This window comes from Stenella coeruleoalba (genome assembly GCF_951394435.1).
Source record: "Stenella coeruleoalba genome assembly, chromosome: 15".
Classification (NCBI taxonomy): Eukaryota; Metazoa; Chordata; class Mammalia; order Artiodactyla; family Delphinidae; genus Stenella; species Stenella coeruleoalba.
The window spans coordinates 46,554,133-46,579,857 of NC_137161.1; the positions used below are offsets into that span (position 1 = coordinate 46,554,133).

The following is a 25,725-nucleotide window of genomic DNA, read 5'->3' on the forward strand; positions in this document are numbered from 1 at the left end:
ACGCGCAGCCCGGTTACCACAGAAACGACGTTGCCTCCGTCACGGCGCGAGAGGGAGGTCAAAGGTCACTCCAGGCATTTCCGCTTCCCGTTCCGGGATCCAGCTTGTTGGAAAGCTTTGCGGTGCGGGCGAGTACCCTGGGCCCATTTCTGGGGTCTAGGGGTCGCCTGAGTCTGCTGTTGCAGCCATGGCGGCCTCCACCGCGGCCGGGAAGCAGAGGATCCCCAAAGTGGCCAAGGTAGGCGGCGGCGCGGGGCTTCGTGGAAGGAGGCCTAGGAGAGGGTTTGGTCCCGCCTGAGTGGTTCCCGGGGCGGGGGGCGTGTGGTCCCGGGAGCCGGCCCACCCCGTGCGGGACCGCGGGGGAGCGGGAGGGAAGGGCCAGCCGGTGGGGGGCGGGGGGCGGGGAGACACACTAGTGTCCGTGGGGCCGTAGTGTGGGGAGGTGTTTTGCGAGGGAAGGAGTGGGGTCCTTCGATACAGACCAGCTGAGCCGGGTAAGCGCTAGGCGCTGGGGGGCTCCAACGAGGGCGGGCGACGAGCAGCCCTCCAGTAAGATACCTTAAGTGTAAAATTGCAACCTTGCAAAGGCTACTGAAGCCGAGTGGAATATGCCGTGGCATCTGGGCTTGTGTGAGGGGTTTCCAGCGTAAACTTTGCTGAGGAAGAGATAGTTAAGCTGACCCTTGAAGGCGGAATAGGAGTTACCCATCTGAGAGTGGAGGGAATGAGAGTAGATGAGAAGAGTTGTGTGTTGGCATAATTTAAGCAATTAAACAAAATATCTGAAACGCGCTGATATTTCCGTCGGCGGCTAATACTTAGCGAGTGCTTAATATATGTGACAGGCTTTGTTATAAAGCATTTACAGCTACTCTCCCTCCACTCTGTTTCTGGAGCCTGTCCTTTACATACCCATGTAGATGACCCCCTGAGATAATGCGTAGAAAGCACATAGCACAGCTTCTGGTAGTTAATACTCATTAGGTATGAGCCATCGTCATTTTCATTAGCATCATTCTACACATGGCATTAAATACTTAATATTTCTTATAATTCAGTTCCATAAACTTCTATTGGGCTCCATGGGTCCCACAGAAATATAACATGAGCCACATAGGTAATTGTAAGTTTTCTCATAGCTATGTTAAAACAGGTGACGTGAATTTTAATTTATATATTTAGCTGGTGTAGCCAAGATAGTGTCATTCCAACATGTAAGGAATATAAAAAGTTTAATTAGGTAGTTTATTCTCTTTTTCATATTAAGTCTTCAAAATCCCGTGTGTGTTTTACACTTGCAGCCTAGTTTGGACTCACCAAATGTGATTCATGGCTGCTGTGTTGGACAGCACAGCTCTCAGACCTCAAGAAGCTTACAGTCTAATGATGGGAACTTACTGAATATGTCTTTGAAATGCCATGAAAAGTCAAACGCAGTTATCCACCTGGGGCAGAAGTTGAAGACTTCTGTAAATAGAGGTTGAAATGCCAGATAAGAAATGGCACACATCTTGATAAAACCTTTTGTGAGAATTTTACCAAGGCAGCCTCCAAGTTTATTATTACACTATTCTAAAAGGGAAAACTTGCTGGTTTTGCTATCTTGTCTCTTGAGGCTTTTATCTATGGCTTTGTAACAGATAACCTGCATAAGATAGAAAATACTTTTTTTACCTTGTTTCATAGAGAAATGGGAGCATGTCATGCAAAGAGGGCATCTTGTAGTAATGTTTATAAAGTTCACATCCAAAAATATGTTCATTTGTTTCTTAAACCTTGTTGTGAAGAGCACTTGCTAAAAATAGAAATGTTTCTTGTCTTAAAAGGTGAAAAACAAAGCCCCAGCTGAGGTGCAGATAACTGCAGAGCAACTGCTAAGAGAAGCTAAGGAAAGAGAACTTGAGCTTCTTCCACCTCCCCCTCAACAGAAGATCACAGATGAAGAAGAGTTAAATGATTACAAACTAAGGAAGAGGAAGGTGGGTCCATGTGATATCTTTTAGTCTGTTGATGTTGTTAAGAATTTATAGGTCAGAGTTTGAAAAGTTCCTCACTGGTTAGAGAGACTAGAAGCTAAGAAGAGGTGAGTGTTTCTAGCCACATGAATAGTATAACTTCTGGTTACCAGGTGATTGCATTGTGCTGAGCTCTATGAAATATGCCATGAGTTGTCTGTCTTAAAGAAATTAAATCCATCAGAGACAGAATGTTTGGTGCTGAAACAAAGATGAGTGGAAGTTTAACAGGCAGAACAACAGACAGCTGGAGGAGGGGTGGAATTAGCGAGATTGCATTATGTTCTTCTGTCTGTACCGCCTTGTGTGTTAAGAGGTAACACCTGGGATAGAGCCGCGAGAAGACTTGGGGATCTGGTCCAACCTTCTCACCCTAGGATGTGGGATCATTTTAAACTGCTAATCTTACTGTATCTACTTATTAGATATCCTCTACTTATTAGTTATCCTCAATGAGCTGTGTATGAAATTCTGAGACATTGAGAGGACTTAAATAGGTAAAAACGTTTTCTTATTAGGAAAAGTGTAGAGTATATTAAAGTACCAGTTAGTTGTCATGAGCAATAAGAGAAAATATCAACAATTCTACTAATAATTCTTTTTATCTGAAGTTTTTCTCTCTGTTTGCATGTAAGACTTTAAGGAAATACTTGTGACCATAACCTTCTTTAGTAGGTTTCTTATTTCTTGAGGCTTCCAGGATGTAATTTCTCTTAAATAAGAGCAAAATGAATAAACTTCTTAGTACAAAGATCAATAGACAAAAGACGATATCATTTTTAGTTATTTTCCCTTTAATTTGACCCTTTTTGCCTTTTGCCAGACTTTTGAAGATAACATAAGAAAAAACAGGACTGTGATTAGTAACTGGATAAAATATGCACAATGGGAAGAGAGTCTAAAGGAGATTCAAAGGTAAAAATCACTGAGCATGTAATTGTATAAATAAAAATTCATAAATTACCAGATACTAAAACAGAAAAAGTTAAAGCACGAGTAAAACCGTGTGTCTCTGGTAGTAGTTTTCAAAGTCTGTTCCATGGGACCCTAGGGTTCCTTTGAGGGGCGTGAGAGCCACTGTGGTGGAACAGTCCTGGGGGGAGCAGTGGAGGCTCTCCAAGGTGGGTCTCGCCATGGGCACACACTTTATAGCCAGAGAAGTGCAGTTCCATCTGCTGTCTCCATATTGGGATTTTTTTTTTTTAATAAAAATTGTTCCACTGAAAACCAGTGGCCAAAAAGATGACATCACAGCCTGAGCCTTCCTGTTGTCCCCTTTTCTGTGTTCTCCCAGCATGCCCCCTGCTCTGGCTGGGCCCGAGCACCTGTCGCTCCCTGGACACATCTTGCCTCCTCAACCTGACATCTGGCTGTTCTCTCTGCCCGCACTGAGCATCCTCCCTACCCACCTTGGCCTCTGGAACTTTTCCCAAGTTCTTACCTACTGCCTGGCCTTTTCCACCAGACGTTTTCATTTCTTTCCCCTCTACTTCCTTGTGCAGACCTTGACTATAACATTTGTCACATTGCGTTGCAATTACACGCATGTCAGTCTTTCTCTGAGTCTTGTTAAGGTTCCTGAGAACATCAGATCTTTTCACCTTTTTATGCCCAGAACCTGGCTCATGGTAAACACCTGACAGAATAGCAGAGCACTGCAGACGGTTTCAAATGCTTGCCATGTGTGTTGCGTGTACTGTTTCTGATACCCTCCAAATCTTCTCTAGGGCTCGATCCATATACGAACGTGCTTTGGATGTGGACTATCGAAATATTACACTCTGGCTGAAATATGCAGAAATGGAAATGAAGAATCGCCAGGTCAACCATGCCCGAAATATCTGGGACCGGGCCATAACGACTCTGCCTCGCGTCAACCAGTTCTGGTAAGTTTCTGATCTATTGAAATGGCTTTTTGTAGACTACAAATATCCACATTTTTGTGTATTTATTTTATTTATAGTTGTGATCGTATATATATTTAATCTTACATCTTATTTTTTCTTTAAACATACTATCAGTACTTTTTAATGTCCTTTAGTCTGCTAAGTTATAATCTCAATGTATAATAGCTGTGTAATCAAAACAAATTTTGGTTGTAATCTTTTATGCATAAAAATCATCTTGTCAAACTAAGCAACTTTTGAGGAGAAAAATCCTTTTTTCCAATGGTTGATCCTTTTCAGATTTACATTTTAATAAGAAAACATGTTTGACTTAACCTTTAGGGAAGATAAAGCCCTAAATCTTCTTCATGTTTAACAAAGTTAGAGCTAGAAATTGCCAGAGACTGTTTTTTTCCCTAAGTCATTTTGACCATGACAGATAATTTGGGATGATTTTGTTAAAGGTACAAGTACACGTACATGGAGGAGATGCTGGGGAACATGGCGGGTGCCCGGCAGGTGTTCGAGCGCTGGATGGAGTGGCAGCCAGAGGAGCAGGCCTGGCACTCCTACATCAACTTCGAGCTGAGATACAAAGAGGTGGATCGGGCCCGCACCATTTATGAACGCTATATCCTTTGGACGGGTCTGCGTGGTGCCCTTTTCCCAGGTGCTGCACTCCCGTGGGGCTGTGGTCTGGTTGGGACATGTGGTCATTGATGTTGGCCTAGAAGTCAACATCTGCTGCGTAGACTTCGTTTATATTTTCTAGGGACACAGGTTGGTCAGAAAAAAAGTTTGTGGTCTGGATAATTGAATCTTTTCCAGTGAGACTTTGGTCTGTTTATACTTTGGCATTAACACTGTGGTTCCTTGTGGAAGGTGACATCCTAAGGCCCTGGCCGCTGCATTGGGTCCTGGTTTGTTCTGGGGTGTATGTTGGTCATTAGCCCTGGTACTGGAGTCGATCTAGAGGGTTACCATTTACTAGCCATGTGACCTCAATGCATCGGGTAACTCCTTGGAGCCTTGGTGTCCTCATCTTTAAAAGGAAGGTAAAAGTTCCCGCTGTGGGCTGACTCTGAAGAGGAGATGGTAACACGGGAAAGCACTCTCAGGAACTTGAAATAGTTGATTCTACTTTTTCACTGTTCTTGTACTTGTGAATTCTCCTATTTGCTAAAGTTTATTTGTAAACCCAAAATCAGTATTTGTGGTACTTTGGCAGTCAGTTGCAGACAAGCCCAGAGTGATGAAAACTTTGAATCACCCAAGGCACATGGTCCCAGTTGAGGACAAACAAGACAATCATCTGCCTTCTGTCTCTGCTGTCCTGCAAGGATGACCGGAGCAAGGGATGGCGGGGGGCGGTACAGGGGAGAGAGAGACACTTCAGCTCTGGGGCCAGCTGCATGGGGCTGAATCCTTTCTCTGGCACCAGTTAGTGGGCAGCCTCAGGCAAGTCACTTAACACTTCTGAGACTTGTTTTCTCTTTCATAAAATAAAGAAAATAGAATCTACCAACATTAGTTGTTTTTAGGATTTAAAATCACAATCTGTGTGAGATGTGTGTGTGTGTATATATATGTGTGTGTGTGTATTTCCCCTAGGAGCAGTGATTTGGTATTTGCTAGGCAGAATGACTTCATAGAACATAACTACTGCGAGATCCAAGACAACTTTATTATGCAATTTTAACATCTTAATTATGACTACTCATTTTGATATTACTAGTTTAACAACAGCATTTATAGTGACTGCTTTGTGCCATGCATTATTCTAAGCACTTTACAGATATTGTCCTTTAATCCCCACCACAGCCCTGTGACTCAGGAAATTGCTTCATTCTACAGATGAGGAAACAGGCAGGAGAGGGTCTCTCGGGTAGTGATGGAGATGGGATTTGAACCCAGTAGCCGCTTTAGAGCCTGCACTCTTTACATCGTTGCCCTATTTGAATGTATTACTACTTAAGAAATTAACGATTTCTTCACGGAAGGTAGATTAAAAATACATACGTCCTGTGAAGAAGTAAATGGTAATTCAGAACTTTCTCTTTTGGCTCTGGTTAGAAGTTTTCCTTTTGTGACATGTTTTTTTCTTTCTTCCTTTCTTTCTTTTTAAGATTTTTTTTTTTTGTCTGCGCCACGAACCTTTGCAGAATCTTAGTTGTCAGACCAGGGATTGAACCTGGACCATGGCAGTGAAAGCGCCAAGTCCTAACCACTGGACTGCTAGGGAACTTCCTTTTTTTTTTTCCTTAAATTTTTATTGGAGTATAGTTGATTTACAGTGTTGTGTTAGTTTCACGTGTACAGCAAAGTGAATCAGTTATACATATATATGTATCCATTCTTTTTCAGATTCTTTTCCCATATAGGTTACCACAGAACATTGAGTAGAGTTCCCTGTGCTATACAGTAGGTCCCTGTTATCTATCTTATATATAGTAGTGTGTATATGTTAATCCCAGTCTCCCAATCGATCACTTCCCCTGACATTTCCCCTTTGGTAACCATAAGTTTGATTTCAAGATCGATGAGTCTGTTTCTCTCTGCAAAAAAGTTCATTTGTATCATTTTTTAAAATTAAATTCCACATATAAGTGATATATATTTGTCTTTCTCTGCCTGACTTACTTCACTTAGTAAGATAATTTCTAGATTTATCCATGTTACTGCAAATGGCATTATTTCGTTCTTTTTTATGGCTGAGTAGTATTCCATTGTATATATGTACAATATCTCATTTATCCATTCCTTTGTAAATGGACATTTAGGTTGTTTCCATGTCTTCACTATCGTAAATGCTGCTACAATGAACATGGGGTACATGTATTGTTTCAAATTACAGTTTTCTCCAGATGTATGCTCAGATTGCTGGATCATATGGTAGTTCTATGTGTAGTTTGTGTTTTTTTCCAAACATCTTTATTGGAGTATAATTGCTTTACAGTGGTGTGTTAGTTTCTGCTGTATCACAAAGTGAATCAGCTATACGTATACATATATTCCCATATCCCCTCCCTCTTGCAACTCCCTCCCACCCTCCCTATCCCACCCCTCTAGGTGGTCACAAAGCACTGAGCTGATCTCCCCATGCTATGCGGCTGCTTCCCACTAGCTACCTGTTTTACATTTGGTAGTGTATATATGTCCATGCCACTCTCTCACTTCGTCCCAGCTTACCCTTCCCCTCTCCTCGTGTCCTCAAGTCCATTCTCTATGCCATTCTCTATGTGTGCGTCTTTATTCCTGTCCTACCCCTAGGTTCTTCAGAACCTTTTTTTTTTAAATTCCATATATATGTGTTAGCATATGTTACTTGTTTTTCTTTCTGACTTACTTCAGTCTGTATAACAGACTCTAGGTCCATCCACCTCACTACAAATAACTCACTTTCGTTTCTTTTATGGCTGAGTAATATTCCATTGTATATATGTGCCACGTCTTCTTTATCTGTTCATCTGTCAATGGACACTTAGGTTGCTTCCATGTCCTGGCTATTGTAAATAGTGCTGCAATGAACATTGTGGTACATGACTTTGAATTATGGTTTTCTCAGGGTATGTGCCCAGTAGTGGGATTGCTGGGTGGTATGGTAGTTCTATTTTTAGTTTTTTAAGGAACCTCCATACTGTTGTCCATAGTGGCTGTATCAATTTACATTCCCACCAACAGTGCAAGAGAGTTCCCTTTTCTCCACACCCTCTCCAGCATTTATTATTTGTAGACTTTTTTTTTTTTGCGGTACGTGGGCCTCTCACTGTTGTGGCCTCTCCTGTTGCGGAGCACAGGCTCTAGCCACACAGGCTCAGCGGCCATGGCTCACGGGCCCAGCCGCTCCGCAGCATGTGGGATCTTCCTGGACCGGGGCATGAACCCGTGTCCCCTGCATCGGCAGGCGGACTCTCAACCACTGCGCCACCAGGGAAGCCCTGTTGGAAGAGTTTTTGATGATGACCATTCTGACTGGTGTGAGGTGATACCTCATTGGTTTTGGAAGTTGGAAGTTTTGATGTGCATTTCTCTAATAATTAGTGATGTTGAGCATCTTTTCAAGTGCATTTTGACCATCTCTCTGTCCTCTTTGGAGAAATGTCTGTTTAGATCTTCTGACCATTTGTTGATTGGGTTGTTTGTTTTTTTGATATAGAGCTGCATGAGCTATTTGTATATTTTGGAGATTAATCACTTGTTGGTTGCTTCATTTGCAAATATTTTCTCCCATTCTGTGGGTTCTCTTTTCGTTTTGTTTACGGTTTCCTTTGATGTGCAAGGGCTTTTAAGTTTAATTAGGTCCCATTTATTTTTGTTTTTAATTTCATTACTCTAGGAGGTGGAAGCAAAAAGATGTTGCTGTGATTTATGTCAGAGTGTTCTGCCTGTTTTCCTCTCAGAGTATCTGGCTTTACATTTAGTTCTTTAATGTATTTTGAGGTTATTTTTATATATGGTGTTAGGGAGTGTTCTAATTTCATTCATTTACATGTAACTATCCAGTTTTCTCAGCACCCTTTATTAAAGAGGTTATCTTTGCTCGATTTTATGTTCTGGCCTCTTTTGTCGTAGATTAGTTGACCATAGGTGTGTGGGTTTATCGCTGAGCTTTCTGTCCTGTTCTCTAGATCTATATTTCTGTTTTTGTGCCAATACCATACTGTTTTGATGACTGTAGCTTTGTAGTATAGTCTGAAGCCAGGGAGCCTAATTCCTCCAACTCTGTTTTTTTCCCTCAAGATTGCCTTGGCTGTTTGGGGTCTTTTGTGTTTCCATACAGATTAAAACTTTTTTTCTTTTAGTTCTGTGAAAAATGCCATTGATAGGGATTGCATTGAATCTCTAGGTTGCCTTGGGTAGTGTAGTAATTTTGACAATGCTGATTCTTCCAATCCAAGAACATGTTATATCTTTCCATCTGTTTGTGTTGTCTTTGATTTCTTTCATTATTAGCATTTTATAGTTTTCTAAGTACAAGTGTTTTGCCTTCTTACATAATAGGTTTACTCCCAGGTATTTTATTCTTTTTGATGTGATGGTAAATGGGATTGTTTCCTTAATTTCTCTTTCTGATCGTTCGTTGTTAGTGTATAGGAATGCAAGAGATTTCTGTGTATTTTGTATCCTTCAGCTTTACCAGATTGAGCTCTAGTAGTTTTCTGGTAGTATCTTTGGGATTTTCTAAGTATAATATCATGTCGTCTGCAAACAGTGACAGTTTTACTTTCTCTCCAGTTTGGATTCCTTTTATTTTTATTCTCTGATTGCCATGCCTAGGACTTCCAAAACTATGTTGAATAAAAGTGGTGACAGTGGACATCCTTGCCTTGTTCCTGATCTTAGAGGAAATGCTTTCAGTTTTTCACCATTGAGTATGATGTTAGCTGTGGGTTTGTCATATATGGCCTTTATTATGTTGAGGTATGTCCCCTCTGTGCCCACTTTTTGGAGAGTTTTTATCATAAATGGGTGTTGAATTTTGTCAGAAGCTTTTTCTGCATCTATTGAGATGATCATATGGTTTTTATTCTTCAGTTAACATGGTGTATCACACTGATTGATTTGCAGATATTGAAGCATCCTTGCATCCCTTGGATAAATCCCACTTGATCATGGTGTATGATCCTTTTAATGTATTGTTTGATTAGGTTTGCTAGTATTTTGTTGAGGATTTTTGCATCTGTGTTCATTAGTGATATTGACCTGTAATTTTCTTTTTTTGTGGTACCTTTTACTGGTTTTGGTATTGGGATGATGGTGGCCTTGTAGAATGAACTTGGGAGTATTCCTTCCTCTGCAATTTTTTGGAAAAGTTTCGGAAGAATCGGTGTTAACTCTTCTCTAAGTGTTCAATAGAATTATCTGTGAAGCCATCTAGTCCTGGACTTTTGTTTGTTGGAAGTTTTTAATCACAGTTTCAACTTCAGTACTTGAGATTGGTCGGTTCATGTTTTCTATTTCTTCCTGGTTCAGTCTTGGAAGGTTGTATCTTTCTAAGAATTTGCTAAGAATTTGTCCATTTCTTCTAGGTTGTCCATTTTATTGGCGTATGGTTGCTTTAGTAGTCCCTTATGATCCTTGGTTTTTCTGTGGTGTCAGTTGTACCTTCTCCTTTTTCATTTCTAATTTTATTGATTTGAGGCGTCTCCCTTTTTTTTCTTGATGAGTCTGGCTAAAGGTTTATCAGTTTTGTTTATCTTTTCAAAGAACCAGCTTTTCATTGATTTTTTTTCCTATTGTTTTTTTCTATTTCATTTATTTCTGCTCTGAACTTGATGATTACTTTCCTTCTACTAACTTTGGGGTTTTTGTTGTTCTTCTTTCTCTTGTTGCTTTAGGTGTAAGGTTAGGTTGTTTACTTGAGATTTTTCTTGTTTTCTGACGTAAGATTGTATTGCTGTAAACTTCCCTCTTAGAACGGCTTTTGCTGCATCCAGTAGGTTTTGGACTGTTGTGTTTTTGTTGTCATTTGTTTCTAGGTATTTTATGATTTCCTCTTTGAGTTCTTCAGTGATCCCTTGGTTGTTTAGTAACATATTGTTCAGCTTCCAAGTGTTTGTGTTTTTTAGTTTTTTTCCTGTAATTGATTTCTAATCTCACAGCGTTGTGGTTAGAAAAGATGCTTGATATGATCTCAATTTTCTTAAATTTACCGAGGCTTGACGTGTGGCCCAATATGTGATCTATCCTGGAGAATGTTCCATATGCACTTGAAGAAAGTGTATTCTGCTGCTTTCGAATGGAATGTTCTGTAAATATCAATTAGGTTTATCTGGTCTAATGTGTCATTTAAAGGCCTGTGTTTCCTGATTGATTTTCTGTCTGGATGATCTGTCCATTGATGAAAGTGGGATGTTGAAGTCCCCCACTATTATTGTGTTACTATCGATTTCCCCTTTTATGGCTGTTAGCATTTGCCTTATGTATCAAGGTGCTCCTATGTTGGGTGCCTCTATATTTACAATTGTTACATCTTCTTGAATTGATCCCTTGATCATTATGTAGTGTCCTTCCTTGTCTCTTGTAAAAGTCTTTATTTTAAAGGCTGTTTTGTCTGATATGAGTATTGCTACTCCAGCTTTGATTTCCATTTGCATGGAATACCTTTTTCCATCCCCTCACTTTCAGTCTGTGTCCCTAGATCTGAAGTGGGTCTCTTGTAGACAGCATATATACGGGTCTTGTTTTTGTATCCATTTAGCCAGTCTGTGTTCTTTGATTGGAGCATTTAATCCATTTACATTTAAGGTAGTTATCGATATGTATGTCCTTATTGCCATTTCCTTAATTGTTTTGGATTTGTTTTTGTAGGTTTTTTTCTTCCCTTCCTCTTTTGTTCTCTTGTCTTGTGATTTGATGACTGTCTTTAGTGTTGTGTTTGGATTGCTTTTGTGTGTGTGTATCTATTGTAGTTTTTTGGTTTGCAGGTTCCATGAGGTTTTGATATAGCAGTCTATGTATATATATACACAAGGTTGTTTTAAGTTGCTTGTCTCTTAATTTCAGGTGCATTTCCCATTTCCTGCATTTGTATTCTCCTCTTCTCACGGTTACTGGTTTTGATAACGTGTGTGTGGATAATTTCCTGCCTTTACTTTATGTTTGCCTTTACCAGTGAGCTTTCCCATTTCTTGTTTCTAGTCGTGGCCTTTTCTTTTCCACCTAAAGAAGTACCTTTAGCATTTGTTGTAAAGCTGGTTTGGTGGTGCTGAATTCTCTTAGCTTTCGCTTGTCTGTAAATTTTTTGATTTCTCCATTGAATCTGAATGAGAGCCTTGCTGGGTAGAGTATTCTTGGTTGTACGTTTTTCCCTTTCATCACTTTAAATATATGGTGCCACGCCATTCTGGCCCGCAGTTTCAGCTGAAAAATCAGCTGATAACCTCATGGGGATTCTCTTGTATGTTATTTGTTGCTTTTCCCTTGTTGCTTTGATATTTTTTCTTTGTATTTAATTTTTGTCACTTTGATTAATATGTGTCTTGGGGGCTTCCCTGGTGGCGCAGTGGTTGAGAGTCCACCTGCCAGTGCAGCGGACACGGGTTCGTGCCCTGGTCCGGGAGGATCCCACATGCTGCAGAGCAGCTGGGTCCGTGAGCCATGGCCACTGGGCCTGCGTGTCCAGAGCCTGTGCTCCGCAACGGGAGAGGCTACAACAGTGAGAGGACCGCATACCGCAAAAATAAAAAAAAAAAAAACAATATGTGTCTTGGCCTGTTCCTCCTTGGGTTCAGGTCGGAGGGGGCTGGGCCAGGAATTGGGGTGTTCAAGCCCACCCACGTGGGAGTCCCTCCCAGTGCATGTGGAGGCAGGGCCTGGTACGTGGAGAAGGAGGCTGCAATGGCAGCCCCAGCTTCCTCCACAAACGTTCCTGGTTGCCGGAGCTCCGCACTCCTGTCCCTCCAGGCTGTCTCTGTGCAGCCAACGGCAGTCTTCTCCCCGGATCTGCTCTCCAACGCCATGTTCCAGCACCCAGCCCCTTCTGCACTGGCAGACACACGTCTCAGGTTGGGGTGTGCAGGGCTGAGGCAGGGACCATCTGTGTAGGTCACACTCTGTCCTGCCTGCCACAGACCAGTTGCTGCGCTCTTCTGCAAGCCCCTGAAGCTCCCCTTCTGTCCCAGCTGATCTCCCCACCAGGGAGGGGGCTTCCCTGGGTGCGGGAGCCTCCCCACTCCTTAAGCTCCCCCAAAGGGGCGCAGGTCCCATCCCCCTTCCTCTTCTTTTTGTTTCTTTTGTCCTACCTGGTTACGCAGGGATCTTTCTTGCCCTTTCAGGTGTCTGAGGTCCTCTGCAAGTGTTCAGCAGGTGCTCTGTGAGAACTGTTCCATATGTAGATGTATTCTTAATGTATTTGTGGGGTGAGGTGAGCTCCATGTACTCCTATTCAGCTATCTTGACTCCTCCCACATGTTTTTTTGCTTAATCAGTAATTCAAATATTAATGTTATTGAGCAGATACTACAAAAAGTGCCATTTGTTGAGCACATTCTTTTGGCCTGAAATTGCTAAGAGCTTTACACACATTTTTCTCATTTAAAGTTGGCAATCATCAAATGAGGTTGGTTGGTATTATTTTCCTCTATTTATAGATGATAAAACTGAGGCTTAGATAAGATTAATGACTTGTCCAGATCACGTGACTAGTCATAGGCTTCAGCTTTTTCGTGGCTCCAAACTCCTGTTTGTACCACTCCTGAAATACTGAATACGAGTTGGAGGAGGCCACACAGACAAGACACGGCCTCTTGGGTGGCCACAGGTTAGTGGGTCTCCACCTTCGTACATGTGTTATCACCCCTGTTAGCCACCCACAGTGTGTGGTGTTGAGGTTCTGGATTTGGGTTTGGGTTTTTGCTTTTTAAGCCACGTTGTTCTGCCTGGTTTTTCTTTAATCCCGCTCACTTGTTCTTGTGCACCCTGATGTGAAGAACTGGATCAAGTACGCCCGCTTTGAAGAAAAGCATGGTTACTTTGCCCATGCGCGGAAGGTGTATGAGAGAGCTGTCGAATTCTTTGGGGATGAACATATGGATGAACACCTTTATGTTGCCTTTGCCAAATTTGAGGAAAATCAGAAAGAAGTAAGTAAACTTGAAGGAACTTGATTATGTTGCAAAACAGCTTAGAAAAGATTACTTTTTGTGCACATTGAGTGCATTTACATTTTCTTATTCACTTATCCTTGGAGAAAATGCTTTCAAGATATGAAAATGTGATTTCTCAAGGAAAACAGCATATATCTGGCTAAGCTGCAGGTTGGGAGTGAGTGATTATGGATTATATTATAACTGTCTTAATTTTGTTGTGCTCTGCTTCAAAATTAAGTCTTTAAACCTAAATGAGAATATTATCTGTAAACTGAGAGACATTTGATACTCTGATTAAAGGGCTTTACAGGTAATGAACCTGGGAAACAAAAAGCCCCAGAGCCCTCAGTACAGAGAACAGAATATGAAATGGAAACAGAGATTGTCCCACGAGAAGTCAGTTATTTTCTCCCATAGTATGTATGGAAAATAATCCTGAAATGTAGCTCAGATAATACAGGAGGGGGAGGGGTTGGCTGGGATCTGAATGCAGGGTCTTGCACAGGTCCCAGAGGTGAGTTCAGATTCTGTCCTCAGGCCGGTGGGAAGTGTGGAGGGTCTTAAGCAGGAGGTGGTCGGATGTCATCTGTGCTGTGAGGGGAGCCTCTGGCTGGTTCATGCAGAGTGTATTGGGAAGAGGGCGGCAGAGTGGGCATGGGGGCGCTTTTCACATGGTCAAGGGAGAAATGGAGGTGGGTCGGCAGAGGCCTGGGGAGAAGTGAAGGGCTGTGTTGAGGAGGTAGAAAGGGCAGGGCTGTGGAAGCAGCCAGTGTGAGGAATGCAGGAGAGAGGAGTTGGGGAGGCCCCTGACAGAGCAGGTGTGTGATCAGGGTGGTGGGTGTGACTGCCCAGGACGGGGAGTCTGACAACGACCCAGCTGGGCGGGAGGAGCGAGCTTGGGTGAGTCTGAGATGCATGGACGACATCCAGCTGGCAGCGTTAGGTACACTGTTAAATGTGGGGCTCAGAGGAGAGTGTCAGTCCATCCTGGCTAAAAGTACCTCAACAAAAGGGAGAAGAAAAGTCGTACTTCGGGCATTTTGAGGCCTCATAATCTAACTTACAAGTAATGTTTTATGTCATAATTACTCTTCAAGTTGTGGCTAGAATGAGAATACTGTGTTCTGGAAGATAATCATCCTGTCTGCTTTCAGTTTGAGAGGGTACGAGTGATCTATAAGTACGCCCTGGATCGAATTTCAAAGCAGGAAGCCCAGGAACTCTTTAAAAATTACACCATCTTTGAGAAGAAGTTTGGTGACAGGCGGGGCATTGAAGACATCATCGTGAGCAAACGGAGGTTCCAGTACGAGGAGGAGGTGAAGGTGAGCACTGGCGGTGAGTGGTTGTGCTGGCAGGGACCTGCTGGCTAGTCCTGGGCCACAGCATCGCTCTCCGTCCTGTGTGTGCAGTAAATTGGCATTCCAGATGGGGAGGTAAACGGGGCTGGTAGAAAAGGCAAGCAGACAGCGCTTGGATTTGCTCTGCCACTCGCATGTTGGAAGTCACTTTGTTGGTTGCTGATTATACACAAAGAACTTGAGCAAAAGCAATCTGAAATCCATTTGAGCTCACTTTTTAAAGAAGATGGAAGAGTCAGAGATTGATCGAAAAAACCCATTTTTATACATTACCTTTTGGCTTAATTGCTTGAACAAAAGACATATTGTAGTTAGGGTTCCATTCTCATCTCTGTCTGTAAGGTACTATTTTGATTTGAATTCAAAGGTAGTAGTGTTTTCCTTTACTGCTCTGCTCTGTATTTTAAAATACTTCTGCTTGGCCAAATTAATTAAGATATCTCCAAACAAAGGACTAAGTCTGGTGTTAAATGGGGTCAGCAAGATAATGTTCAAGACATATTGCTGTTAATTGAAAAGGCAGGTTTTGCAGTTGTGAGCATGGTATAATTCCATCGTAATTTTAAATCTAGGCATAGTGCTATGGAGTCACATATATAAACAAAGACACATAAAAAAATAGATGTCTATTTTCATAGCTATAGATACTGGGAGGTTTACAGAATCAATAGGAAGCTGGAGGAGCAGGCTTGGATAATGGGCGGGAATCAGGGCAGTTGCAGAAAGTCCTGGAGCAGGAGATGAGACAGTCACATTTCAGTCTGGCCAGGGATGACTGACCCACCAATGGATACTACTTCCAGAAACCAGTTCTCAGTGTGCTTCATCTCCACGTCACCCACTCATGTGCCCCAGACCCTCAATCAGGGGTCTTTACTCAGCCAAGTGCGGTGGCTGCCAGGGTGGGAAGACGGGGAGCTGGCACCCTTCACCTCTGTGGAGGAGAGGCATCCAGGGCACCACCAGAGCAGGGGTCTACTCTGATTACCATTTGCTGCTGCATTAAAAAAAACAAAAAAGGAAAAAACATCAGTTGTTATTGATCTTTATGTATTTGTCTCTAAGTCATTTTTCCACTTACACCTTCTTGAAAAAAAAATGAAAAATTGGTATAGTCCAAAAAAATAAGCTGTTGTAGATAAAAGGGGCTTTGCTGGGGGAACCTCTGGCTAATAGTCTGTCTTCTATAGTCCTTTTCCTTTTCTATTATAGAACCTCAGGAATGGTATTTTTAAATGAAATAGCCTGTAAAGTCTAGAAAAAAGTTGCTAGAGTACAGAAAGTCAGTCTGCTGCCTTCTTTCAGCTCACATAGTCCCGCAGGTGCAGCTCTGGGTTTGGTTTCTAATTATTAACCTTATCTTTCTAGGCTAACCCGCACAACTACGATGCATGGTTCGATTACTTGCGCTTGGTTGAAAGCGACGCAGAGGCAGAGACGGTGCGGGAAGTCTACGAGCGAGCCATCGCCAACGTGCCGCCTGTGCAGGAGAAGAGGCACTGGAAGCGCTACATCTACCTGTGGATCAACTACGCCCTCTACGAGGAGCTGGAGGCGAAGGTGCAGAGCCTAGTCCTGGGGTGGCTGGGGGCGGGCTCCTCCCCCTGCGCGTTGGCCCTGCTGGCGCGGCTGGGAACTGATACCACATTTTATAAGGTTGTTTGTTTTTTGGGGTTTTTTTGGCTGCGTTGGGTCTTCGTTGCTGCACATGGGTTTTCTCTAGTTGCAGGGAGCGGGGGCTACTTTTCGTTGCAGTGCACGGGCTTCTCATTGCGGTGGCTTCTGTTGTTGTGGAGCATGGGCTCTAGGTGCATGGGCTTCAGTAGTTGTGGCTCGTGGGCTCAGTAGTTGCGGTACACGGGCTTCAGTAGTTGTGGCTCGTGGGCTCTAGGTACGCAGGCTCAGTAGTTGTGGTGCACGGGCTTAGTTGCTCTGCAGCATGTGGGATCTTCCTGGACCAGGGATCAAACCCACGTCCCCTGCGTTGGCAGGCGGGTTCTTAACCACTATGCCACCAGGGAAGTCCCCTCTGCCACGTTTTAAACTCTACACCTGTAGTGGACATAAGTGAGGTGGTTTTTAGTTTTGCTGTATTTTTTTTTAAACCTTGAGATGCAACAAGATTATTACTTGGAACTTGAAAGGGAACAATGAACTAGCCCTTAGTTTCATTATCTATAGTTTCCTGGGTTTTCTCATGAAGAGGGATCACAGCTGGATTGCACATTCTTACTTTTAGCAAATTTTCAGAAATTGGTTGTGTGTAAGTTAATAGGAAAATGTTAACTTTCTGCTGCTGATCCGAGACTGTAGAACATCTTTGTTTCTGCTGTCAGGCGAAAGAGTTTGAGGGCTGTATTGTGGGTGATTCTGTGATCAAAGTTTGATGGCCAGAGGCAGTTCAATTTTGATCATAAATGCAATCAGGGTTTGAAAATAACTTGTAGGAACATATTCAATGTTAGGGGTATATATTAGTAATAGTAAAATTAGTATTAGTAATAGACGTAAATATTTTGTGCAAATTTCTTATCCTAATGCAGGATCCGGAGAGGACAAGACAAGTTTACCAAGCCTCTTTGGAACTCATTCCTCATAAAAAGGTATGTTTGCTCTAAATGTTCTGTTCCAGACACATCAAACTCCTGCATCTGTTACTTGTGAAATAATTCAGTGAAATCATATTTATTGATTGGCTCTTCCCTGTGCTAGGCTCTGTGGAAAACATAAATAAGAATAAGATACACTCTTTGCCTCTGAAAACAGCTTACAGTCTAGTTGAGCAGGCAGCCTGTGTTAAGTGACCAATGACTGATATATATGCTAATGGAAAAATTCCAGGAGGATGGTAATCAGAAGAGACTGAGCTCAGCATGAGAGGGGACAGCCAACCGGCTGCTGGCACCTGTGTGGTCGTCTGCAGGCGCAGGGAACACGCGTGTTCTGGGGATGGTTGACACATGATCTCTGTGTATTTCCCAGCATGAGAGACACAGGTGTTGACCGAGTTGCCTTCTAGAATAGAGGGCCATGTTCTGCCTGATCACAGCACACCCACAAACCAAGCTGCCTCTCAGTAGGGGCTGCAGAGCCCTGCGTTATAGTGAAGTGCCTAGATTACTGTTCCTAATTTCTGTCAAATATTGTCTTCTTAGCTTATAAATGAAAAGATACATCTGTCCTAGCTCTGTAGCTTTAGGGAAGTTCGTCTGTGGCCCTTGTTAATTTAAATTTAACTTATGTGAGTTTTTGCGCTTTTGTTTTCTAGTTCACATTTGCCAAAATGTGGTTACTGTATGCACAGTTTGAAATAAGACAGAAAAATTTACCATTTGCCAGAAGAGCTTTGGTGAGTAAAGAAAGGCTCAAGATGCATCATTAAGTCCTTCGAGAAGGAAATTAAAATCTTAATGCTTACAGGTTATGTGATTCCTCTTGAGAAGGCAGCAGAAATACCGTGCCTTTATAACCTGAGACTTGTTCGAAAGCACGGCCTTTGAAGAAAGATTGGGTGATGATGCTTAAGTTATTCTGTGTCAACATTGGACAGTTAGAGATGTTTCAGATCTTTCCTCCGGCTAGAGACATCGGATCTTAGCTCTTTAGTATTCTGATCCTGTACAAGATTTTTGGTGTATTAAGTGCACCTTCCTCTTAACAAGTGTTCTAAAATTTCTTAATAGGATCAGATGCAGCTATCCTTCTGGTAAGCTACTCTCACCCTGGCTGTGGGCAGCAGGGTTCGTCCCTTGATTATCCTTTTACTCATGGGAGGTGTTGTCCATCTGACATCTGCATTCACTAGGACATCCTGAGAAACCAGGTGAAATTCAAAATAGTTTTCCGAACAGTTCTGGAACACTATATCTCTTGCACAACAGGCCGACTTGACAGCTGAGTGAATTGGAGGGTTTCCTTTGGTCTCTGTCGAGCCAGTTTGAGCAGTGCATTACTGCAGAGGGAGAGGGTGGTGCGCCGTGTTGATGTGCCAAGGCTGTTGCTCAGCAGAGAACAGCTTCTAGGCCAGGCTGAGGATGTCTGCACAAGTCAGACCCACTCAGACATCACAGCAGTCGGTTATCTTTTTTTCCAGGGAACTTCCATAGGCAAGTGTCCGAAGAACAAGTTATTTAAAGGTTACATAGAACTGGAGCTACAGCTTCGAGAATTTGACAGATGCCGGAAGCTTTATGAAAAGTTCCTGGAATTTGGGCCTGAAAATTGTACCTCTTGGATTAAATTTGCAGAATTAGAGACAATCCTTGGCGATATCGAGAGAGCCCGGGCCATCTACGAGTTAGCCATCAGTCAGCCACGCTTGGACATGCCGGAGGTGAGGCCCGCGGGGTGACTATGGCTTTATCTTAGACGCTTGCCCAGTGTTACCTCAGATGACCTTGTGAATATGTGTGCCTCTTAGAGTATAAAGACCATCTCACCTATAGTCTTTTTCACTCAGATTAGGACTTCCTGTTTTGGAGACAGGAAGGCGGGGGAAGCAGCCCTCTCTAGTCGGGTAGCACAGCACAACACAGCCCCACTGTGACGCCAGGATGAATTGGGATCTTATGGGTGGGATCTTCTCCCTTTCTCTTTTTCGTGGATATTTTTTTTTTTTTTTTTTTTTTTTTTTTTTTTTTTTTTTGGGCGGTACGCGGGCCTCTCACTGCTGTGGCCTCTCCCGTTGCGGAGCACAGGCTCCGAACGTGCAGGCTCAGCGGTCACGGCTCACGGGCCCAGCCGCTCCGCGGCATGTGGGATCCTCCCGGACCGGGGCACGAACCCGCGTCCCCTGCATCGGGAGGCAGACTCCCAACCACTGCGCCACCAGGGAAGCCCTCCTCCCTTTCTCCTAACAGAAGGCTAAAGAGGATGAGCCAGGGCAGCGCAGTCAAGGCCACCTGGAGAACAAAGGAGGTAAAGGTTGAGACTGCACAGCCCCGGATCCCTCTGGTGCAGTTTTGCCTGGATTAGGCTCTCACTAAACCAGGATGTTCCTGGAGGTACCACTGCCCCTGTCCAGGCCGGCCTGGCTGGCCACAGGGCCTGAAATCATCCCGTCAGGATCTAAGCTTGAGCCGCGAGGTGGCACCAAACAACAGCTAGGACAGCGTGAACCTCTCAGGAACCACTGAGCTCGCTCAGTGACTCTCGCTCTGGTGTGACCCTGCACTGAGCGGTTCACCAGGCCCTGCTGACTGCACTGGGCAGGGCTCTATGTGTCACTGGTCCCATCACTTGGCCTCAGCCGCTCCACAGACTGCGGCCTCCAGGCGTCTGGGCCACATCTTCCTGGTCCCTGTGCCCTGACGGGCTGTGCCAGGCGGGTGGGCAGCTGTGCCCTGGATGCTTGTTGAGTTGGACTCAGGCATATCAGGGAACTTAGAGTGGAGACAAAAACGGTGTGTACTGGCTGATCTAGGCCTGTTTTCTCCCCGTAAGTCCGTGGTTTGTGGCAGCCTCATGACAGTGCCTGGGAGGTTTGGCAAGTTACCCTGCTCTTTTGATAAGTCTAGAAGAGAATCCAAAAGTGAACCCAAGGTCTTTTTTCTCATAATGTAGACACTTAGCCAAATTTTGGCCAGTCTGTAAACACCAGTATTATTTCTTGTATCCACATACAGTCTGTTCCTTAATTGGTCATGAAAGTTCTAGGTTCCTAGATTTCCTAGGTTAGAATGCTAGTTAGGCTGTACTTTGGATAGGGGCATGTTGCTTCTTAAATGTCAAGACTGACCTATGAGGTTATCTTTCTTAGGTGCTTTGGAAATCATATATTGATTTTGAAATTGAGCAGGAAGAAACTGAAAGAACACGAAATCTTTACCGACGATTGCTTCAACGGACACAACATGTCAAGGTATCCTGTGCATTGTGGGTTATCTTTAATTTTGCTTGAATCAGCAGTCCAGAAGAAATAGTGTATTTCTATATTTTAAGTGTGTGGGATTTTTTAATATATTTATTTTATATGATTTCCTTACTTTTACAGAGAGCTTGTGAGTCTCAGAGGACTTTGGAATGTTAAGCTTATACCAGGTCAATATTTATACTGCGTGTAAATAACTTGGATATCGTAGGGTTGAATAAAAAATTAAACTTCAGGATTTTGAGACTATTTCAGACACCTAATTGGATGTAGAAGCAGACTGCTTCACCATTCCTATATAGAAGCATCTAGTCAGTCTGTTGTATTGAAATACTAGAGATGAACATGTTACTATGCTCAGATGTCACTAACAAGAAATTAGCTTTATTATTACATTGTTTTCTGGGTGACATGGATAATTTGGTTCTTTAATAATATTTTTTAAGGTATGGATCAGTTTTGCACAGTTTGAGTTGTCCTCAGGGAAGGAAGGAAGTTTGGCTAAATGCAGACAAATTTATGAAGAGGCTAACAAAACCATGCGGAACTGTGAAGAAAAGGAAGAGAGACTTATGTTGCTGGAATCTTGGCGAAGCTTTGAAGATGAATTTGGAACAGTATCAGATAAGGAGAGAGTAGACCAACTCATGCCAGAGAAAGTCAAGAAGAGAAGAAAGGTCCAAGCTGATGATGGGGTAAGAACTGAGCCCCTGAGCTGGTCCTTCCCTGCCAGCTGAGCAGAAATGCACCCGACTTTGAAATGCATACTTTGAAGTGGTGTGTATACAATCTGAGAAAGGGGGTTGACAGCTGGAGGAGACGGTCACAGTCTGGCTACCATGGCAACACAGCAGGGTGTATGGTCCACCCAGGGCTGGAGAACGGTGGGGGGTGGGGGTTGGCAAAGGTTCTTCCTGGTGCTTGGTTCCAGAAACTGCATGAAATGTATTTCCGGAGCATTAAGCAGGAGGTCAGGGTGGAGGCTTTGTAGGCTGTAGTAAAGCTCTGACACAGTTGGTGTCTCCTGCGGGTTGATTTGAGGGGCTTCGTTGGAGGAGGGTCTGTTGGGAGGCTATTGTAAGCAAAGCAAGGTGGTGTTGGGAGCTGGGACCAGGGCAACCTTTAGGAAGTGAAATCAGTGCCCGATTGGAGGTGGGATTCAAAGGCAGGGTGTCAGGATAATCACAGATTTATGGCTTTCACTATTGGGTAAATACTAAGTAAATCTTTAAAAATTTAAAGACTCACGTAAGACTGCAAGATGGGGTTGAAGACACTGACTGTCTTTTCGATTGACCATACAGGAGCTATGCTTAGATTTTTAGGGCATTTTCCACCAGGTTGTAGCTCTCAGTGAGCTACAGCTGCAGCAACACCCATCCAACAGCAATTACTCCCACTCTACCAGGCCAGGCCCTTCTAATTTCTCTTTGAAAATTCTGCTTTCCAAGTAGACTTTGATGTTGTTTTGCACAATGAAGGTAAGTTGAATTTGAACCCTGGGTTTCCCAGTGAGAATTCTCCACTTTAACTGAAACGTATTCCAGCCTTGTGTTAGCTTATCTTTTAACTGTTTTACTTTTTTCCTGTAGTCGGATGCAGGCTGGGAAGAATACTATGATTACATCTTTCCGGAAGATGCTGCCAACCAGCCCAACCTCAAGCTCCTGGCCATGGCCAAACTGTGGAAGAAACAGCAGCAGGAGAAGGAGCCTGGCGAGGAAGACCCAGATGCGGACGCTGCCGAGCAGGAGTCCGGGCCTTCCTGTTCCTGTTGAGAGATGTTTTATTATTTTCATAGATGTATAGTTTGGAACTCTTGCAACTCCTGTAAGTTTTTGGATATTTCACCAGTGATGAATCGATGGGAATCTTTGGCAGCTACTTTTGAATTATTTTTAAAAGGTTCTTGGGTTAGTTACGGTGGGTTGCAAGTAAAGGAATCTTTTTAACTGTTGGATTTCTTTGAGTCTCAACATTTTGTGTTGTCCTAATGCATCATGCATTAGGAAATCCTTAAGGTAACACTTAGCGTGTCTTTTAGATCGAACTGCAAAATTTTGAAAGAGTCTTTTTTTAGAAGTTCTCAGTCACATCTCACAGTAACTTTTCAGGTGAAGTTTTCTCATGCTTGCCTTCTTCATAAAGATGTTTTATGCATTCATCTGAATCCTGTAACTTATTTACATCTTAAGAGTCACACTGACTTGAGTTCCATTCCCAGCTCTGCCACTTGGTGATACATAACATTTATTTTCAGTTTCTTCACTCATAAAATGGGCTTTTGCCAGCTCATTTTGAAGATTAAATTAGAAAGGGAGTATTCCTGGCACAGAGTAAGTGCTCAATAAAATGTTCATTCCTGGCCACTTTCTTAAATAACGTTCATTCCTTGTGGAATTGAATGTGCTTAGATTAACTTCTAAATAGCTATACCTTCTTAATGGCCATTTATACTAAGTGTTTTTGAAAACACTAGTTAGAAAATAATTTACAGTTACTGTATTACTGAACAAGGTCTTTTTTTTTTACCAAAAACATTTTAGTTGAATTTCAGTTATGCTGTAATCAGTCTCCCAAACTAGTTGAGCTCTGCAGTGGCTTGTTTAAAGAATAGTAATGCAAGAGCTGTGAAAAACAATGTCCCATGCTCCAGTGAGTTTGGGAAACCCTAGGTTAAGGGTTAAGCCTTGTTGACAAATCTCTTCATAGTTAGGCTTCTCAGGGCCCTTGATAACACTCCCTATACATTGTGAATCCCCAGGTGCAATGCTGGCTGTGCTTCCCAAACTTAATGGACAAGGGAATCATCTCTACCTAGAGCACCAGTAAATGTTGCCCGGCGTGCTGCAGTAGACTGTCTACCTGTAAAACCTGACACGTTCAACTTAGCCTCGATTTAGAACGTGAAAAACAGCTGAGGTAACTATATGCTAAGTCATGAAACAAAGCAGCACAAGATGATAATGTACTTGCTGGCTGATATGCTGCTTATATTCTCAGGCAAAAAATACTTGCCTTAATTAACTCATCTGAGAGATTGTTTCCTTTAATCCAGCCTGTATTTCTCAAGCCTATTTTTTTTTTGGTTCACCACACAAGCTGTTTGACTAGAACCGTATCTTTGTGTTTTTTTCACCTATAAGGCCAATTAGCAAATATACTGTTTGCAAATTTATTATTACATTTTCAAGTGTATTATTCACCCAAGGGAATAAAAGCTGATCAATACAGTGTTAAATTGTATCTTGAAAATTGGGGGCAGAAGGAAATAGGACTAGCAGGTGAAAGCAACCTGCTCTTAGCCTGGCTACTTCAGTCACCTGACTAGCTTCAGCTGCTGGGATCAGAGGCTCTGACTGTTGATTTCCAAGGTCTGTCCAGTCAGAGAAGAGGAGCACTGCTCTGAGTTGGCTAAGTACACAGGGCCACGGGGTGAGATGAAAACAGGCCAGATGCTACTCTAAGTAAGTGACTAATCATAATCATGTTCTGTTTGTGTCACATGTGTGTGTCAGGAAAAAAACTAGCAGTCAGGTTCTCATGTAAACTCCTAAGGCCACTTTCGGGCAGGTAATGTGCCAGTGTGAAATGCATGAAAGAAGAAATTACTCTCGTGGGAGAACCTCACTTCTCTCTCACCCTCAACTCCACCAAAGTCAGTCCTTTCAAAAGTAACAGGGTTTTAATAATCATTTCTGTGATTTATTTCGTTTTCTTCAGCTACTGTTACTCACTGGATATTTTCAGATACTGCATGCGATGAAAACTACACATGAAAATATGTGGTTAGCCTGTGATCTAATTACGTGGCCTTTCTTTGGGAATTAGGTTCTTTTTCCCCTTTATTTTAGCATCTTTTTGTATTTTGTTGAAAGGCAGGATTTAAGCAAAGCACTGTGAGACTAGACAAAGAAAAGACCTGAGACCAGCAGTATGGAAACAAGTATCTGGGAAGAACTTTGCAATAAGAAGGACGCTTAAGTGTGCTGGGCAGGGACTGTCCAAGTAAGCAATTAAACAATGCTTTGTATATAAATGAAAAATGTAAGGGAAACAACATACCCTAAATGATGACCTTCTTCAATCCTGATAACCTGACGTTTATAAATGACCAAAAACCTTCCAGAAAACACTCGAGTCAACAGTGCATTTTATTATACATCTTAGATTTACACATTCCATATATGCTTTTAAAGCTTCAATTAACAGTTCAATACAAAATAAAAAATATATATGCAGCAGTGGTTCTCAGGCACAGAATTGAGGAGGAGATTGGAGCAAGCTTTTTCCCTAGCATACCATGAATATTACATTATGAACCATAACAGTGGAATGTTTCCTTTTGACCTAGCTGCCTTTTTTGGCTGAATTTTATTACAGTGGACAGCTTTAGAAGGTATGATACTGCTAATAGGAAACAGGACAAGTTTATAACCTGTTTTTTTCTTGAAGTCTTTAAGATCTAAACAATTCCCTTTTCTCCTAATAGAGCTCCAGGATCATCTAATGAAAATAATATTGTCCATAAAATATCTGGAGCATCATCAGCCTAAGAACCACTGCTCATGGTTATTCAATGTCTTCCGGCCTCACAGGATGAGGTAATGGTATGATGGATTTCTTCTCAGTGTCCCTGGAAAGTGCTTTCCTCATATCTGTTAGGAAGCAAAGTTTAATGTAAGTACCCAAATGTCAGAATATTTTATATCAAATTTAAAGTGTATAGGTTAAGAGGTTTTGTCCCCTACCCCCACTTCTACCATATTCTAAGAGAAATGTATTTGTAAGTGATTCTCAATCACAAGTACACCAAACCCCAGCTGGGATCCAGCTCTTCCTACAAATGTTCTTTTGACAGAACCTTAGTAAAAATGTGTCTGTACCAGTAAAACAATAATTGACAGTAATTAACCAATGGTTAGTTAATGTAAGTTAATCAGTGGTAGGTTCTTAAGGGTAGGTTAAAGCAGATTTAATTATAGCCCAGATTTTAAATATGAT

The 25,725-nt window shown here is 42.5% G+C and overlaps 2 protein-coding genes across 6 annotated transcripts in view; one reads left to right on the forward strand and one right to left on the reverse strand.

The window, feature by feature from the left end:
* Positions 1 to 89: 89 nt before the first annotated feature.
* On the forward strand, positions 90 to 25,351 carry CRNKL1 (crooked neck pre-mRNA splicing factor 1). 4 transcript variants are annotated; one of them, XM_079945953.1, is made up of 16 exons: positions 90 to 238; positions 1,827 to 1,979; positions 2,839 to 2,930; positions 3,743 to 3,901; positions 4,366 to 4,532; positions 13,307 to 13,485; positions 14,646 to 14,816; positions 16,221 to 16,412; positions 17,396 to 17,455; positions 18,121 to 18,201; positions 18,946 to 19,185; positions 20,611 to 20,712; positions 21,168 to 21,416; positions 22,314 to 23,643; positions 24,600 to 24,729; positions 25,214 to 25,351. In XM_079945953.1, exons 1-14 carry the CDS (start codon positions 188 to 190, stop codon positions 22,497 to 22,499), a joined length of 2,082 nt encoding a protein of 693 aa, XP_079802079.1. In that variant the 5' UTR covers positions 90 to 187; the 3' UTR covers positions 22,500 to 23,643; positions 24,600 to 24,729; positions 25,214 to 25,351. The 4 variants fall into 4 exon arrangements, with proteins under 4 accessions (XP_079802079.1, XP_079802080.1, XP_079802081.1 ...); XM_079945954.1 differs by having other exon boundaries at positions 22,314 to 22,551; positions 23,486 to 24,729; XM_079945955.1 differs by having other exon boundaries at positions 22,314 to 22,551.
* The window catches only part of NAA20 (N-alpha-acetyltransferase 20, NatB catalytic subunit), a gene marked incomplete at its 5' end in the record, with an annotated part of 29,628 nt that continues 28,765 nt past the window's right edge, over positions 24,863 to 25,725 (reverse strand). For both annotated transcript variants that reach the window (XM_079945957.1, XM_079945956.1), the window contains one exon: positions 24,863 to 25,379. In XM_079945957.1, coding sequence (XP_079802083.1) covers positions 25,294 to 25,379 — 86 coding nt within the window. In that variant the 3' untranslated portion in view covers positions 24,863 to 25,293. The remainder of the gene's footprint in view (positions 25,380 to 25,725) is intronic.